We start from the raw sequence: 18,064 nt of genomic DNA, 5'->3' as shown, positions 1-18,064 counted from the left end.
GACAAATGAGCTAGTTGTTTAAACTCTAACCGGAAGGCATTGCAAATTCTTACCCAAGAATCCTGGCAGATTGCATGGTCTATTTTGCATTAAATAAGAGCTTTTTGAGTGAAGTCATTCGATTGGAGTGGATGGAAGGCCATGATTGCAAGAGGGTGAAAAGTACAGTGTAGCTGCATTTTGTCCTCTGTTCCTTATTTAATATCCAATGTTATCATCTGCTGCTAATTATTATTCAGACAGCATGCTTGATGGCCCCTCTCTGTTCAAGTCTTCACCAATCCCCAGGGGCCTCTTTGTATTGAGGATACAGAGAGTTGCGCCTCATTGGTGCGCATGTGAATGAGAGCATCCTAAGACTCAGAGAGCCACAAACAGACAGACACACTGGAGGATGCTTGAGTAACACACCGTGATCATGCCAGCTTGCCCACTATCACAATGACATCCAAGTATGGATATGGATCTTACGGTTTTGGGTTCAATGTGGCTCAGATTAGTTGCATGTGGCTTGTTTCTTCTGCTACAGTGGACAGAAAGTAAGTAGCCCAACCTGTTGATTTATGCAGTAATGACATAATTGTTGGTCCACTTGTTGGATAGTGTGTCAGAAAGCAGAGATTTAGACGTACTATATTGTTATTTTTGGTTGTTTTAGTAGAATTCATATTGTCCTGCAACTTGTACACAGTGTGCATTCAGGCAATTTTTAATGAAAAAATGTAAAAAGTCTTCCAAACACTTCATGATGGTTTATACTTTTGTGTGTGTGTGAGAGTGTATTTACTAAATTCAAATGTTCTTCTTTTATTGATGGAAAAAGCCTATCTGATAGCTTGATATTATTCCCTTTTGCTTTGAAACGGCTCTGCATGAGAGTGGTCAGGGGCATCGTAACCCCGAACGCATCAGCCGCAGTGGCACTTAAGAACATAAAAGGCTTTGCATCAAAGACACTTAAAAATAGACCTGCTCTTTTCATTTTCTAGACACTAGGCACATTTAAAAGGATTGGGTTTGCTTTCATCACGAGCGAAAATGGCATTTAAATGTGTGCATTTTTACCTTAGTATAGCATTTGAGTTTGATACAGTGGAATTGTAGAGTACTGTTTATATGAACATATGGTTTGACATCCTCGGGTTTTTGGGATGAGTGTGGGCTCATGCTGAGCACTGGTCTAGACTTCCTATAAGCTGATTTTACCGAAATCCGTCAAAACAGACAATTTGGGTCCCAACTGGTGAACAGGTTCAAATATAGACATTTGATTTCAAAGTAAAATAAATGTTGTGTTTAACATGCTCAAACGTCATTGACTACATGGCTTTTGATACTTTTTGATGCAATAAACCAACATATCAGTTAATATCTATAAGCATGTCTTCCCTATGGTCCCTGAATGTGAATGAGAGGCAATCCTGATAACAACATTGCAACCAAATTGCGCTCATGATTGCTTGCATGATTAGCTTTTGTCTCAATGCACAGTCTGAAATAAAAAGACATTGCAGACTGCACGGTTTGAATGGGGTTTCTAGACACCCCCTAAATGACTGACTTATGGCTGTTGCCGGTAACCATAGCAGCCCCTGCAAAAGGAAAGCTGGAAGTGTGGAATTGGTTGCTATGGGGACATAATTTGATGCTTTGTTGAGACTCCAAAGTTTGCAAACGTCCTTGCACTGTGAGCACCGTGAATAGGGCTGTCACAGAGGTTAAGCCATTTTTTTGGACAGATAACAGGGCATTGTTTCCTCTGGCACTTCTGAGAATGACCAGCTGAATACAGGAAGGAGGCTTTTATATATGTGCTTTATCTAAAGCAGCAGGGCCTGTGGTGTGTAGGTGTGTGACCAGTCAGGTATATACGTTAACTGACACTGAAGTGGAAGTGTGGCATTTTTTAATGTTAAATACCTTCTCGTAACTTTAAAGTGATAAGACATTTGTAAGAATTTGTGGGCACAGCCGGTTTAGGTTTATCTTTTGTAACCGCAGTGTAGTAACCAAATTATCATAAAGTTGCAATGTAACGGAAGTAGCGACAGATCTTTTCTTCCATATTGTGACATACATCTAAATATAACAAATTATTAAAAAAAAGAAAGAAAAAAAAGCAGTCCAAGGGTTTGGTTCAAACCACTAGTTTACTGACAAAGGTAGATCTGAATGTGAGTTTGCTGACCATTTCAAGAAAGGGATAGAGTTTAAAGGGATGGTTAACCCAAAAATGAAAATCGTGTCATTAATTACTCACCCTCATGTCGTTCCAAACCCGTAAGACCTTCGTTCATCTTCAGAACACAAATTAAGATATTTTTGATGAAATCCGAGAGCTTTCTGACCCTCCATAGACAGCAACACAACTGACATGTTCAAGGCCTAGGAAGGTAAAAAGGACATAATTAAAATAGTCCATGTGACATCAGTGGTTCAACTTTCATTTTATAAATCTACGAGAAAACCAAAATAAGGATTTTATTCAACAATTCCTTTTTTTTGTGATAATGTTTGTGAACACGCATTGAAGACTGTCACAGAAGAGAAGAAATAGTTGAATAAAGTCATTATTTTTGTTTTCTTTGCAGACGAAAAGTATTCTCGCGGTTCATAAAAATACACTTGAACGTCACATGGACTATTTTAACGATATCCTTATTACCTTTCTGGGCCTTGAACGTGTCAGATGTGTTGCTGTATATGCAGGGTCAGAAAGCTCTCAGATTTTATCAAAAATATCTTAAATTCTGTTCCGAAGAACAACGGTCTCACGGGTTTGGAACGACAAGAGGGTATATTATTATAGGGTGAACTATATCCCTTTAAGCAGACTAAATGATTGGAGAAATCCTGCATACTTCACTATAGAATAATCTGTCATTTCACCAGAAGATCAAGCTTCATTAAAAAAGTTAGCCCACTCTGGATAATTTCTTATATAACTTTTGTAGCTACAGAAAGTTGTTTGAAAACGCATTAAAATTGTTTATATTGAAATGCACACTGTAAAAAGCATACACTTTTACGCTTTTTTATAGACCCCATTCTGAGTTTGTAGTTTTATAATAAAAACTAATTATTTGACCGCATCAAGTTAAAGTGCTTTGTCTGGCATTGGCTTCTGCTTTGCTCTGCTCTTAACCATCGCTATCCTTACTAGATAGGATAGGACTAACAGGTTAATCCTATGCAGTCACATTAACTGCATGATCTGATTATGGGTGCTCAAAGCTCATATTCACAATTATAAATATATACAATTAAGCACAAAATCACACAATGATTCCAACCTGGCCTCATAGACAATGACATATTTCAATTTAAGCAGATTTCTTCTATAGTAGCTCTAAACATTTAATCTCTATTTGCAACAGTTCAGTGTGAATGCAATGATTTTAGGGAATGAAATATCTTCTCAAATGCTCAAGTGATTGGTCTTTTGTTCCAATGCTTGTTGGCCGTATGTTATCTGTTTGAAGGACATTACTCAAGGACAGCAAGACACAAAATATGCAACTATGGTCCTGAAATCTTCTTGTTAAGCGTCATGGTTTAAAGAGTAACACCTCTTACTTGTTAACTGTGAGCTAATCTGAGAGAATGGTGTGCTAGGAAAATTAATATGTGTTGTAGCATAAAACAGCTGTGAGACATGAACTGAAACATGCAGTATTGGACTACATTTAATCTGAGAGTGCATTTGTTTTGGTCTGTGTTTTGCTAATTGACCATGTGACTGTTAGCAAGCATGCTACGAAACATGAAATCCTGACTTTTTGGCCTACTATGTCAGTTTCACACAACTCTGTACAACTCTTTATCAAATTAACTGATAACAATAAATAAATATTATACTTTCACTAGCAAACAACTGCAGGGGAAAATTAAAGGGGATATGTGCAATTTCTGTGCCTGCAGACACTGGATACTTATGTTTGCACGTACAATCAAATAAAGTATAGGTTGAAAGGCTATGCGTTTACGTTAAGCATAAAAAGCTATATATTGTTACTCTATAGCAAAGTTACTTTGTAGCAAATCTGAAATGCTGTTTTTGTCACAAAAGGAAATAATCGTATTGATCAAATAGTGTCACAAAATGTAGCGATATTATCACCTAGCTACTTAAACTGTCCAGCTCTAGCCACATACAGTACATACAGTATACCCGCATAGGGTAATAAATATTATACAGCATATCTGACCTGCTTGATTGCTTATATTCGCAAAATGTAAACTATATTATTGGCCAGCTCTAATTTTGCTGAAGGCAACTATAAGGCTGCAAGATATTAGGATAACATCATGATTTGTACCATATTGTTCCATATTTGTCCCTACAGGGTGCACATTAGCATGTAAATGGTACATATTAGTACCTTTTGAAAGGGTACTACCCCAGCGACAGCTTTTGTACCTTTAATTGTCATCATATTATTTTAACTTATTGTCAATCATAAACCTCCTGATTTGTAAAGCAAAAAAAAAATTGTTATTTACCTATATTGCCAGAAATCTCATACAATCACAGAAAATAGCTTACTTCCACATTGGAAAATAAGGTGGATACTTATGGTAGCAAACTTTTAAGCAGAAAAAAAGAAGTGTGCAATTTCACACCGTTAGCATTAGGCTGATGATACACAGGGCAAAATTTTGGTTAATGTTGGCGTCAACGGGCAACCAGGTGAGACACAGGGCCCACGACCAATATCCATATAGAAATGTGTTACCCATTCTCAGTGGGAAAGTTGCCCCATGTATCATCAACCTTGGGCAAGTTTTCCGAAGCCACTAACTGTTATTGCATTTTATCCCCGGTTCATTAGGGAAGCAGGGAAAACTTTCAGCACATGTATAAGTGTTTTTTTTTCTTTCATAAATCCTTGTAGGTTTAACACTTCCTAGGACCTCAACACTCTGCCTGGACAAGCCTTGCCAAAACAGGGCAGAGTGCAAGGAAGCCCCATCTGACTTCCTGTGCCAGTGTCAGTCGCCTGCGTTAGTCCTGCCCAGCACGCGTTGTGATTCTTCCAATGCGCTCTGCCAACTGTCCATCTGCCAGGGCAATGCGACGTGTCAGCCCACCAGCGCTCACCCGGGGGAACTAGTTTGCCAGTGTGAGCCCGGCTTGTTGGGGCAGGACTGTCATACCAGTGCCCAGCTCTGTGCTCAGGGGCTGTGTGGGGACACTCCCCTATGTCTGGCGGTGCAAGACAGGAGCCCGGGGTACGCATGCATCTGTCAAGAGGGTTACACTGGGAGTTCCTGCGAGAAAAAGGTGGACCACTGCTCCCCCAACCCCTGCCGCAACCGCGCCATCTGCCGCAGCAGAAGGGACGGCCCCACTTGCTTCTGCGTGCCGGGATTCCAGGGTAAACACTGCGAGATAGAGGTGAATGAATGCGTGTCGTGGCCCTGCAGAAACGGAGCCACCTGTCTGGATAAGATCGGGCACTACATCTGTCTCTGCAGGCCTGGATACACAGGTAAGTGAAGGGAGGGAGGGTCGGATGCATTGTTGCCATGTGCGACTCACCTGTTTTAGACTGACATGTGGAATGTCTCGAGTGGTGCCAAATGCAGCCACTGCCATCTTGTGGTTGAATGATGGCATTGGAGCCTGAAATGCAACCCTGGAGAATATCCTAACATTCTATCATGGAAGACTGTTCACATTTGCTTTTAAACAAGCAAAGATCTAGTTTAATATAACTTATTAAAGAAGATATCAAGTTTAAACTTGTTTAAAACCTAAACATATTTTTTTATTTCATTGATGATATACTGAGTAAGGGAGAATGGGGTTAGTTTGCTACCCTAGTGAATATTTACAGGGTGGGTTTATTTTTTTTAAGCCAATTTCTGTTTAGACACCTACCTTAAAGAGTATATTCTCAGTGGTGAATATAAAAAATATAATACATTTTCATCTTTATTTTTTTCAGGAAGAATTGATTAATAATTATTTGAGAATAGTGTAATTAAATAAATTTGCACCTAATTTTAAGGTTACAGTGTAATCACATAAATAAGTACTAAGTAATATTAAAGGGATAGTTCACCCAAAAATGAAAAATCTGTCCTCATTTATTCACCCCTCATGCCATTCCAAACCTTATGAATTTCTTCTTCTGCTGAACACAGAAGAATATATTTTGAAAAATGTGGGTAATCAAACAGTTGATGGCAGCATTGTTTAATCGAACTTTTGATAACTTCCTTGTGTGACAACAAGCCACAGACTCTTCAGATCTACTTGAAAAACATTTTTGATCAAGTGAAGGAAAAGCTGTGGGCAGCATATCAATAACCCTAAAGACTGACTGGAAGCTTCCAGTTACAGTCTGTTTGATCCAGGTTGAGGCCTGTTCAGATGGCATGTGTAATAAGCCATGCAGAGATCTCGACAAAAAGCGGATTGGCATCTTTGCGCTCAACACCACTGTCTCTGATGTTCCAGGTAGCAGATGTGAGGTTCAGATTGATGAGTGTCAATCACAGCCCTGTCTCCATGGCGGCAGTTGCCATGACCACATCAATGGCTTCTCCTGTACCTGCCTGGTGGGCTTCCAGGGGGAGCGCTGTGAAACGAACATCGATGAATGCAGTGGCCAACCATGCCGAAATGGGGCTCTGTGTGTGGATGAAATAAACAGGTACAATACATTTCCATCCATGTTAGGAAATCTATCATAAAATTTTAAAAACAAGTTCAACTTATTTTAATTTAACTTATTTAATAATTATAAGTATACATATAATTATATTTTAATAGTTTTAAATATTAGTAATTAGTATAAATCAATTATCCAATATTATTTTGGGGGGTTAAAAAATATTGTATTTATTAAATGAAATTATCAACAATATATAATTGATAAAACTAGTCCCTTACCACACAGAAAGTAGGTAAACAACATGCACTATATTGCTGTGTCTAAAATATAAAATGCTGAATCATTCTGTGAACGTACTGAAAAAGAGTTTACCCGAAATGAAATAACATATGCATATCTATTTTGAAATAATCTTGTAGCTACCGCTGTGACTGCTCACAAACTAACTTTACTGGTGTTCGCTGTGAGATCCCACCTCCTCCCTGCTGGTCTCAACCCTGCCTCAACGGTGCTCTCTGTGAGGATGAAAATGGGAACTACACCTGCAGTTGCTGGCCAGGTGACTTACAAAGGGCTCATTTGTGTAAACTGGAATATAATGAAATATGGTGATTTTTTGGAAACAAAAATGCACATGATTGGTAGATGTATTTACAATATATGTGCTACAATATAGATGTAATATTCATTTGTTTATTTTAGAAATCATGGTAAAGGCTTTAAATAATTTAGGCAAACTAGGACACTAAACTTCATTAGGTTGTCTCTCTTATCTGTTATCAGGGTTCGAGGGTCGTAACTGTGAGATAGACATCGGTGAGTGTGATAGCAGTCCCTGTGTGAATGAAGGCACTTGCATTGAGCTGTCTTGGAAGACACTTTATGGCACTGAGCCCTTGTTTCCTACTCGATACAACCCCAGGCATGCTTCCGGCTTCATCTGCAAGTGTCCACTAGGATTTTCAGGTATCTGCAACCTCACAGCCCCATTAATGTTTTTGTTTTACACTTTTATTTACCAAATATGAAACTGTTGTAAATTTAGGATCAAGACAAATTTCAGTTTTTTTCAGAGGTTTGTGTTAGTGCCACACATATATCTCATTTTCACATTTTCTTATACAACCGTTTTTGAAAGAAATAGTTTAAATAAGGAAGGGGTTAAAATCCAGGACTGTCTAAAGAAGATCAACAGATCACTGTAAATGTTCTAAAGTCTTTAAAAGTCAATAACCGATGGACAACTGAGTCACAATCCGTTTTTAATGCCTGGTTAAGTTCTTGGCAAAATGTTGCCTATAATGAGCATATAATAAGCATCATCAGGTTGTTGCAACTGTAAATCAGAACTGTCTTGGGATTCTGTTCGGTTTGCATAATCAAAACCAAATCATCCATTATACAACACATCTTTCAACACAAATTCACTCTATTGGTTCCTAGACTAAACAACTAAACATATAACAGCAAAATGACTTTTAATTTTTAGATTATACAAAAGTGTCTGTCTCTCTGAACGTCAGGTTACCAGCTCAGGACATGACTCAGAGGCGGAGGCTATAATTGGGCTTCGCCATTGTAAGATGCTCAGGTTGAATTAAGCTAATCCCCTGCGAGCTGGCTTTGATGGGGGGCTAGTGTTGCAGTCTACAGTTTTTCTTGAAGGAAGGAATGTACACTGACGGCTGTCTGTTAGGATGGCCTTTGCTATAGATGGACCCATCAAAAAGCAATGTGAATGGTAGACGTCTAATGTCATGGAAGTTGTAGTTTGGATTTGGAGAGTTCTGTTGCTCATTTCAGGTAAATTTTCACTTTTTTTTAAGATTTCACTTTGATTGTATGATCATTCTCAGTGTGAATTCGGTGGTGAAATAAGCTGTGTTGGGGGAAAAAACAATGTCTTTTATTAGGCTAGTGAAAAGTCTTTCTGGTTAAACATATAATGAACTTTCAATGACTTTAAGTCATCAGTATAACTGTTTTTTTGTTCACGGTTTCCATGTGATGCATTATACACAGCTCCTTAATGTTTTATCCAGGCATTTTAAACTCATTTAGTAACTAAATTCTCATTCAATGAAAATTTCAGGCACTTTTTTAAGAATAAGAAAACTCAGTTGGCAGTCACACTGGCATGAAGTTATGCAACCAGCTTTGCATATTTGTTGTCCTGAGGGATTATTGACTAAAACGTGCCCTGTTATTCCTGGCATGAGCTATTCTTTAGTTACAGACACAAAATTGGCACAAATGCAGCAAATACTTTTAAAGGATATACTCTTATAAAAACAATAAGAACAATTCATTCTTGGATAAAAATCTTTGTTAAATGTTTATTTGTAAGGAACTAAATTCCACTCTGGGCTCTCCCCTTTCAGGTGCCTTGTGCAAGCAAAATACCACTGCTTGTACCACCAACCCATGTCACAATGGAGCCATATGCGAGGACTTCCTGAGCAGCTACAAGTGCATCTGCTTGTCTGAAAGCCAAGATGGAATTCTCTATGGTGGCCGCAACTGTAGTGAGCCCCTGGTGGGTTGCGAAGGCCACGAGTGCCAGAACGGGGCAGCCTGCATGCCCTTCCTGAGCGAAGGTGTACATGGCTACAGTTGCATCTGTCAGCCGGGCTACACCGGCTCTTACTGCCAGATGCCCACTGTATTCTCCTTCGAGACAATTGGAGGATTCCTGCACCTGCAGACCCCGCTGCTGGGTGCGGAAACATACTTTAATATCACGCTAAGCTTTCGCACAGTGCTGAAGAACACAGTGCTCTTTCAGAGGGGCAACGAAGGGGTCACACTCAGCCTGGAGCTGCAAGAGAGACACCTGCTTCTTGATCTTAGGAGTGACCCTCAGCCAAACGCAACCAGCTGGACTCTGACACTGCCTCAGGATGTATCTGATGGTGAATGGCACACGGTAGAGGCCGTGCTTGGAGAGGGTACCCTGCTGCTACAACTACTGGAGCCATGCCAGGATGGAGATAACTGTGGTGCAACAGCCCAAGTAGAGACCGGTGCCCTTGAGCTGGAGTCAGCCCTGCAAAGCACCTTTGTTGGAAGATCAGATGAGGGAGGGGGTTCTGGCTCATTCATCGGCTGCATGAGGGACTTGTTTGTGGACTCACAGCTGATGGTACCAGAGGACTGGTTGAGCAGCTCAGTGGTGAATGTCGAGCAAGGCTGCAGACATCATGACCGATGCCTTTCTGGTCCATGCGACAACCTTGGAAAGTGTGTTAACCTTTGGCAAGGTTACCAATGCTTGTGTCTGCGACCATATGTGGGTCACAACTGTGCTGAGGGTAAGAGTAGGGACTGGGACTGATCTCCCATATAACATGTCTACACTGGAAATATCCACTGTGGTGTTGTGCCTGTCTATTTTAGCACAAGATACGCCGTAGATGCTTGTACTGTAGACACGTTGATAGCTTTGCAATAAATGTAGAAGATAAACCTTGGGAGACGTTTTATGTTTCCTCTAAGGGTCCAAGTTGCAATAGTTATAGTTATAGAAACTCTTTAAGAGTTGTATGTCTTCTCTTTCTCATACAGAGTACGTTACTGCTAGATTTGGCCAGGAAGACTCTGCAAGCTATGCCGTCTTCACCATCACTGACCAACTGGAAACAGATATGCTTTATCTGTCCATGTTCTTGCGTACACGGAAGGAGTCTGGTCTTTTGGTGCTGCTTGCCAACAGCACCACTGAGTACTTGAAGATGTGGCTGGAAAAGGGAAAACTCATGGTGCAAGTCAACAACTTGAAGACTTTAATGGGTAAAAATGTGGTTAACGATGGTGAGATTCATTTTGTCGGCATCACCATTAAAGAGAGTATGATGACTCTGCAGGAGTCAGATCATGAATTCGGAGCAATGGATGTTCAACCTGTTTCCCTTCAGTTTGAGGATGTGGTCTATGTTGGCGGACTGCTTGATGGGCACGAGACATCTGCCTTTGGTGGTTATTTTAAAGGGTGCTTACAAGACTTGCAGCTCAATGAGAGGAAGCTAGAATTTTTCCCACTTGATGCTTCTGTGATGTCATACAGACCTGACCGCATGGTTGACGTTACCCCAGGCTGCACCAGTGATGACTCTTGCTCTGTAAGTAACAATGTTTCATGAGCCCTTAAAGGATTAGTTCACTTTTAAAAAACTTTTGCTGATATTTTACTCACCCCCATGTCATCCAAGATGTCCATGTCTTTCTTTCTTCAGTCGAAAAGAAATTAAGGTTTTTGATGAAAACATTTCTCCATAAAATGGACTTCATTGGGACCCAAACGGTTCAAGGTCCAAATGACAGTTTCAGTGCAGCTTCAAAGGGCTTTAAACGACACCAGACGATGAATAAGGGTCTTATCTAGCGAAACGATCGGTCATTTCAAAAATAAATAAAAAAGTTTAAGTTTTATAAGCACAAATGCTCGCCTTGCTCTGTTCTGTGATGCGCGTTCATGACGTCACGTAATACGCAATTACGTGGAAAAGGTCACGGTTGACTTAGGCGGAAGTACCGAGTCAGTAGGCTTTTTAATATTAAAACACCCAGGATACGCACACGAAATGGGCATTTTAAACGATAAACTGACATAAAGACATTTGAATATGTGTATATGGTCCTCCTTCCGCACATTTGTAAACACTGACTCGGTACTTCCGCCTAAGTCAACCGTGACCTTTTCAACGCCATTGCGTATTACGTGACGTCACGAACGTGCATCACAGAACAGAGCAAGGCGAGCATTTGTGCTTATAAAACTTAAACTTTTTTATTTTTTTTTTAAATGACCGATCGTTTCGTTAGATAAGACCCTTATTCATCGTCTGGTATCGTTTAAAGCCCTTTGAAGCTGCACTGAAACTGTCATTTGGACCTTGAACCGTTTGGGTCCCAATGAAGTCCATTTTATGGAGAAATGTTTTCATCAAAAACCTTAATTTCTTTTCGACTGAAGAAAGAAAGACATGGACATCTTGGATGACATGGGGGTGAGTAAATTATCAGCAAAAGTTTTTTTAAAAGTGAACTAGTCCTTTAAACTGTCTTGAGCTCTCAAATGTAACAGGAAAATGGTTAGGTTACACCAGATCTGGCAGATATATGTACAAAATCTACTTATCTCAATTGGCTTTAATTCTCCTTGGCCTAGATGAAAATTTACATCCATCACTTTGGTCAAGAAACTAATCCCAAACACTGTGCTAATTCAAAAGATTTTTTGATCCAATGTGATTCACTAATCCAATAAATGAATAATCAGTTAATGAAAATCCCTGAGTATTCAACACTGTGTAATTTATCATGTATAAATTGGTGTGTTGACTGTAGAAATATTATCATAAGATAGTATTTTTAAACATATGTTTCCCTGACATAGATTTAATGTAGTTAGCCGCCTTTTGTTTGCAACTAGTAGTGTAGTTAACTACAATGTTTAAAAGGTAGCTTGAGAGTAGTTTTAAAATGGGGAAAAGCTTTCCAAGCTACAAGCTATTTTTAATTCCAAACACTTTATCTTACTACTTCTAAATCTTTTCTTACTTTTAATTAAAAATAAATTAATAAATAATATTTAAAAAAATTCAATGGATCATTTAATTGAGTTTTGTATGTGTCATTTGTGTCTTTCCATTCTAGAAAAATCCTTGCCAGAATGGTGGAATGTGCTTCTCTCTATGGGATGACTTCACATGCAACTGCCCTCCTAGCACAGAAGGGCAGCACTGTGAGGTGGTGAGATGGTGCGAACTCACCCCCTGCCCACCACAAGCAACATGCCGGACCCTCAACCAGGGCTATGAATGTGAGTATTTCAGAACATCTGAAATCAGAATGATAAAATACAGTAGTCATAATCATTCAATACTGGTCTGAATACTCAGTCAAAATTAATGGTTACAGAATTAATATAAAATGCAGTATTTTGAATTAATAACCTTCCATATTTAAGTTGTTGACTAGGCTCAGGAAAGAGACTTGTTAAGAGCATCTAGCAGACTTTAACTAAGATTGTTTTGCGAATAAGTCTTAAGTCCCTGGAGTGTTACGTAAACTATGTCTGCTTTTATTTTATGTAGGCATTTCAAATGTGACTTTTCAAGACAACACCACTCTTGTATACCATGGGAATGGGCTGATATCCCGCCACCTGACCAGCATTGTTTTCAGTATCCAAACACGTAAACGCAATGCAGCAGTGTTACATGCGGAGAGTGGGTCTGACTTTGTTACGGTATTCATTCAAGATGGCTTTCTGGTGCTAGAGCTTCTTAGTGGACCTTCTTCTTCATCATCTTTGTCACCGGTAACCCTGCACAGCCCAAGACCAGTGGCCGATGGAGAGTGGCATGTAGTAGAGCTGTTAATGGCCAGTCCTTGGACTAACAACTCCCAGTGGATCATGGTCCCTCTTAATGAAAAGGACGAGCCTACTATATCTGATTCCATGACCGGAAATCTAGACTTCCTTCGAGAGGGCGTCGATATCCTTCTAGGAGGACTTGGCCCAGAGTCTGGCTGGAATCTGATTGGTTGTCTGAGTAATGTTGAGATTGGTGGTATTGTGCTTCCGTATTATGGTCCTGCTGAGGTGAGATTCCCACGTACACAGCAAGAGAAGTTCAATAAGATATCGGAGGAACCTGTCCAAACTGGCTGTGTTGGTGAGGTGGTGTGTGAACCCAACCCCTGCCTGCATGGGGGCATCTGTGACGATCGCTTCAACCTTTTCCAGTGCTTCTGTCTACCTGGCTGGGGCGGTGATCGCTGCGAACTGAATACAAACACCTGTGCCTCCAACCCCTGTCAACATGGATACTGTAGTGTGCAGGACCTTTCATACAGCTGCACGTGTGAGAGTGGCTACACCGGCACCAACTGCGAAGTGAAAGTGGACGTATGTGCCGGTCACAAGTGTGCTAATGGTGGGACCTGCTTGCGTGGCATCAAGAGCTATTCCTGCCTCTGTCCCGACAGGTTTACTGGGCCGTATTGCAAGTGAGTCTATTCTAATTTGTGTCATGTAGTTGACTTGTTCATTACTACTATTGGTCATACTTGGGTTTAGGGATTTGAGCAAACCCCTAAATTAAGGTTCCTCAAATCTGGCCTGAAGTTTAGCTGCAACCCTAATCAAATATACCTGAACAAGCTAATCAATGTCTTCAATATCACTAGAAAGCTACAGGCAGGTGTGTTTGATTAGGGTTTCAAGCCAAACTCTGCAGGACAGTGTCCCTCCGGGACTGAAGTTGCCCAGCCCTTCTCTACAAGGTAGTGGCCCTCCAGTGCCAGATTTGTGGAATCCTGTCCTAACCCTAAATATTAAACATTGGCTTGTAACTGGTTCCATCATACCCTGTTGTGATAGAAACATAAGTGATCTCTCAAAGTGTGCAGTTGCTTGTCCAAGCACTTGGAATTGGTGGGTGGGCGATTAAACAGGTGAAAAAAAATAATAGGCTTACCCTAAAATTGGAACACAAGGCATATCTAGGGACCAAAATATCTTTGAGAAATGAAGGTGAGCTCTTCTGCCTAGTAAGCTACCACCGTAGCATTGTGGTGGTGAATTTTGCGATGTAAGAATCTAGTTGGCTGAGTTGGTTTATGAGTTACCGTCTAACTTTAGCAGATTTTGTGGAGGCTGTGTGCATCCAAAGACCTGATTTAAGGCTTCTACGCCAAGGCAATTCACAGATACGTCTGCAAGGAATAGTGTTTGTCCCTTCTGCAAAACATTGAACCAAGTCAAAAAGAGACTTGCCTTAGATATGAAATCAACCCAGTGTTAAAAAGCCATAGCTCAAGTAGCTACTCCACTTTTCAAAGAAAAGAGAATGCAAAACATAAATTTAGACTTTGTACAGACTTTGGAAACAGACCACAAACCTCACACAATGATTCCCATCAAAATAAGCAAGCAACTTGAATGAATCGAGACCCCTAAGAGACTGATTTCTTATAAAGGTAATGCAAATCATATAATTGCTTTTATGGTGTTGTTTATGCTAGCGTTACTGCAGAGATGTGTCTGTTGCCATACGTGTCATTTGAAAGCAGTAATGGTAATAATAGTCTCTGTTGAGAGTGCCCATCCTCCAGTGGTTGCGTTAGGCCTTCAGGGTGGCATCTAAGGTAAGTCTGCAGCCATTTATCTCATAAACATGTTTTGTTGCCAGACTGCTTCATAGCACTCCTTTGAAACTGCCTTGCAGGCAGCCGGGAGACATAATAGATCTATCTTTTCCCCACTGCAGAGTTAGAGAGATCTTTGGTGTAAAGTTTTGCTGTTTAAAAAAAAAAGAATGACACTTGCTGTTTGTTTGTCTCTTTCCTGTTCCCTCTGTCTCACAACAGCACTCAGATTGAAGAGGCTCCGTGGTACGTAGTTGTCAGGAGCATGTAAGTGCCATTTTACTCTTGACTTGTTTTTAGATTTATCCTCTTTTTTATATATATATCCTTCCTTTATTTGTTCTCCCCTTCCTTCCTTGTACTTCCTTTTTTTATTACTGACCCCCCTTTTTTGCCATTCTTGCTTTCCTCATTTCTTTCCTTCCTTCACTCTATTCCTTTCTTCCTTTATCCTTCTGACTTTCATTTCCTTTTGATCGTTCTACCCCTTCTTTCTTGCCTTGCCTTTCTTCCCTCCTTACTACTACTTTCCTTCGTGCTAGCCCTTGTTTCTTGCCTCTTTCCCTGCTTCATACCTTCTCTCCATCTTTACTTTCTTACTTCCTCATTTTTTTCTGTCTGTATTCTTTCTTTCTTTCTTTCTTTCTTTCTTTCTTTCTTTCTTTCTTTCTTTCTTTCTTTCTTTCTTTCTTTCTTTCTTTCTTTCTTTCTTTCTTTCTTTCTTTCTTTCTTTCTCCCTTGCTATCCTTTACTTTTTCTCCATGTCTTTTCCTTTTTCCTTCCTTATCTTCATCCCTTTCTTTCATTCCCCCTTGCTATCTTTTATTTTCTCTCCATATCTTTCTTTCTAATTCCTTCCTTCATTCCTTTCTTTTTTCTTACTTTATTTCTTTTCCTAGAATATTTCTTTTCCTTTATTTCACACAGTCTCTGTAAAGTATATGAAAACCACAATTCAAGCTCTTTATTTGTCATATCAAATCTTTATCCATACAGAATAACAACAGCAGATTCTTTGCATTAGCTGTATGTTAATCCCCAAATAAAGCGACGGTTTATTGTATTCTCTTTGTCTTGTGGTCAGAGGTCCATTCACATGCTAATGTCATTATTCTAATAGTGGGCTAATCCTCTTTTGTGCGGGACAAAGCAGCGGGGGGTAGTAGGTAGTAGCCCCTTAAATGGCTCTCAAGAGGAGAGGATGGATTCTTCATCATCTGTTACGTTTCTTTCTTTCCCCTCATCCTCCCCATCCCCAGACCGCCCAAGCTCCCGGTGTCCATCTGTGGTGATGAACAGCAGAACTACACGTGTTTCAATGGGGGGAACTGTTCTGACACCAACATGATGTGTGACTGCCTCCCTGGGTTTTCGGGTCATTGGTGATTATTCCCTTTATTATTATTCTTTCTTTGTTCACAAGTTCTCATATGTTAATGAATTTTCAGGGTGGTAATTATGCCATGCTATTAACCAGTTTTAGAATGCATGGAATATTCATATTTAGAACCAAATATTAACAACACCAACAGCCGTAATATTTAAGTTAGTAATAATAAGGTTTGTTTTCACTATACATTTGTCACGTAGGTGTGAACTAGAGCTTGATGAATGCATATCCAACCCTTGCATGAACGGTGGCTACTGCCAGAACATGGTCAACAAGTTCCAATGTGTCTGTGAAATGACCTTCGCCGGCGAGACCTGCGAAGTCGACGTAAGCGACATTTACTTTTACATGGCCACTTTGTTTTGGCAAAACCTCTTCCAAATTCTCTCCTACCTCATTCTTCGCTTAGACGATGAACCAGAGGTAGACTGGGGTGACAATGAGTAAACAGGTCTTTGGTGGAGGCTAGGAAACGGGCTAGTGTAATTACTTTCTACATTATTAAGCTAGAATGGAACTCTCAAAAAATGTTGCTTCAAAACTGTTATATAGAAGTCTGTAGATATTTTAAATTAATATAATTTTAATATAGCAATTTATCATTTAGGTAAATGTATTTGTAAATATGAATTTGTTAACCACAGACAGTATTATTTGTTGGTTTGGGACAAACAAGGGATCCAGTATTTAGACGACATGAGTGAAACCACTTTAGTGCCTTAAGATGACACAGTTTTCATAAAAGTGTCTAATTCAAAGATTCTTTTTTTATGTACTTTATGTATTTCAAGTCAGAATCATAGACTGATTTTCAGGGAAAATAATTTTGAAAGTACTTTGTGTACTTTTTAAATGTAGCATTACATAGAGTTTGTACATTTGTAATTTATTAAATAACAATTATTAAATTCATATAACATGATTTATGTTTCTAATAATGATTATGAAATCAGGATTGGGATTAAATTGGAATGATTTTTCAGAAATTATTGAATTTCATTTTAATACAATCAAATGTTGTGTATTAGTTCAGCATTTTTGCAGTATAGCAAATAATTTGATTGATTTTAAATTCCATTCTATAATTCATAATTAGAATTCGGTAACTAATTGAAAGCATCCGGGGGGGGGGGGGGGGGGTCTTTAAACACATAAAACCAAAGTTTGTTTATTATATATAACAAATTTAGTTTGATTTTAAATGGTATATCATTAATTTCCAACCCAACCTAAAAATGACTTTTAGCACAGAATAGATTGAGTTTATTTCTTTTTAGGGAAGAATAATTGATGTTTCATTTTATCTGTTATTTCTATGCCATTTCATTTCATGATTCTCCTTTCCATTTTCAGAACTGATTTATATTCATCAATATCACAGTATTGATCAACTTATTTTGTATCTTAAAAAAATGAACCACTCTTCTGTAATTATTTTAAACCATCAATGTCCCAATAGTTTATAGTGCTCATCTGTCTGTCAATCTCTGTTAGTGTTCATGACCAGATTGTGTACATTGTGTCTCTCACATTCTGTCTTTAGATGACTGTCTTCAAATAAAACATTTCTCTCCATCCCATCCATCATCAATGTGTTGTTTGTCCTTTGTCGGTTTTGTTTAGCTGTCTCTCTTCTGTCATTACACATCCAGAGACTGTGCCAGTGGCACATCATGCAGGTTTTGAAGAATGTTGCCACAGATTTTGATAGACAGAGCCACTGAACTAGGGGCAAGTGACACATCAAAGACACAACGGCACTGTAAAACCTATGGCAGGTGTGTTGAGTCAGCAATTTGTGTGTAATCCTGACACCATAGGATGTTGAAACCACGCAAAAGTGTGTACTGTGCAAGTTTGAAACAAGTTGGAGATTTTTTCCAGTATTTCAGTTGCT

The 18,064-nt window shown here is 39.3% G+C and overlaps 2 protein-coding genes across 2 annotated transcripts; both read left to right on the top strand.

Annotated features, from left to right (window-relative positions):
• Nucleotides 1-4,727: 4,727 nt before the first annotated feature.
• On the top strand, nt 4,728-8,261 carry LOC306867298 (uncharacterized protein; the record flags this gene model as incomplete). Its single annotated transcript, XM_079412900.1, has 6 exons — nt 4,728-4,779; nt 4,896-5,496; nt 6,471-6,662; nt 7,043-7,182; nt 7,407-7,589; nt 8,147-8,261. The coding sequence occupies 6 exons, from the start codon at nt 4,728-4,730 to the stop codon at nt 8,164-8,166; spliced, it is 1,188 nt and encodes a 395-aa protein (XP_079269026.1). The 3' UTR covers nt 8,167-8,261.
• Nucleotides 8,182-17,753, top strand: LOC306867247 (protein crumbs homolog 1-like). The gene is made up of 8 exons (XM_079412852.1): nt 8,182-8,426; nt 9,005-9,934; nt 10,188-10,741; nt 12,279-12,444; nt 12,719-13,637; nt 15,000-15,044; nt 16,037-16,159; nt 16,368-17,753. The coding sequence occupies exons 1-8, from the start codon at nt 8,381-8,383 to the stop codon at nt 16,612-16,614; spliced, it is 3,030 nt and encodes a 1,009-aa protein (XP_079268978.1). The 5' UTR covers nt 8,182-8,380; the 3' UTR covers nt 16,615-17,753.
• Nucleotides 17,754-18,064: the final 311 nt, after the last annotated feature.

Source organism: Barbus barbus (assembly GCF_936440315.1).
Source record: "Barbus barbus genome assembly, chromosome: 49".
Lineage (NCBI taxonomy): Eukaryota > Metazoa > Chordata > Actinopteri > Cypriniformes > Cyprinidae > Barbus > Barbus barbus.
This window is presented reverse-complemented; position numbering and strand designations above follow the sequence as displayed.

Bases quoted from the DNA above. Each gene is read 5' to 3' on its own strand.
- LOC306867247 (XM_079412852.1), top strand. From the start codon at position 8,381: ATGGAAGTTGTAGTTTGGATTTGGAGAGTTCTGTTGCTCATTTCAG. The intron at 12,445-12,718 runs GTGAGTATTTCA...TATTTTATGTAG, and splicing joins CCTCAACCAGGGCTATGAAT to GCATTTCAAATGTGACTTTT. The intron at 13,638-14,999 runs GTGAGTCTATTC...GTCTCACAACAG, and splicing joins TTTACTGGGCCGTATTGCAA to CACTCAGATTGAAGAGGCTC.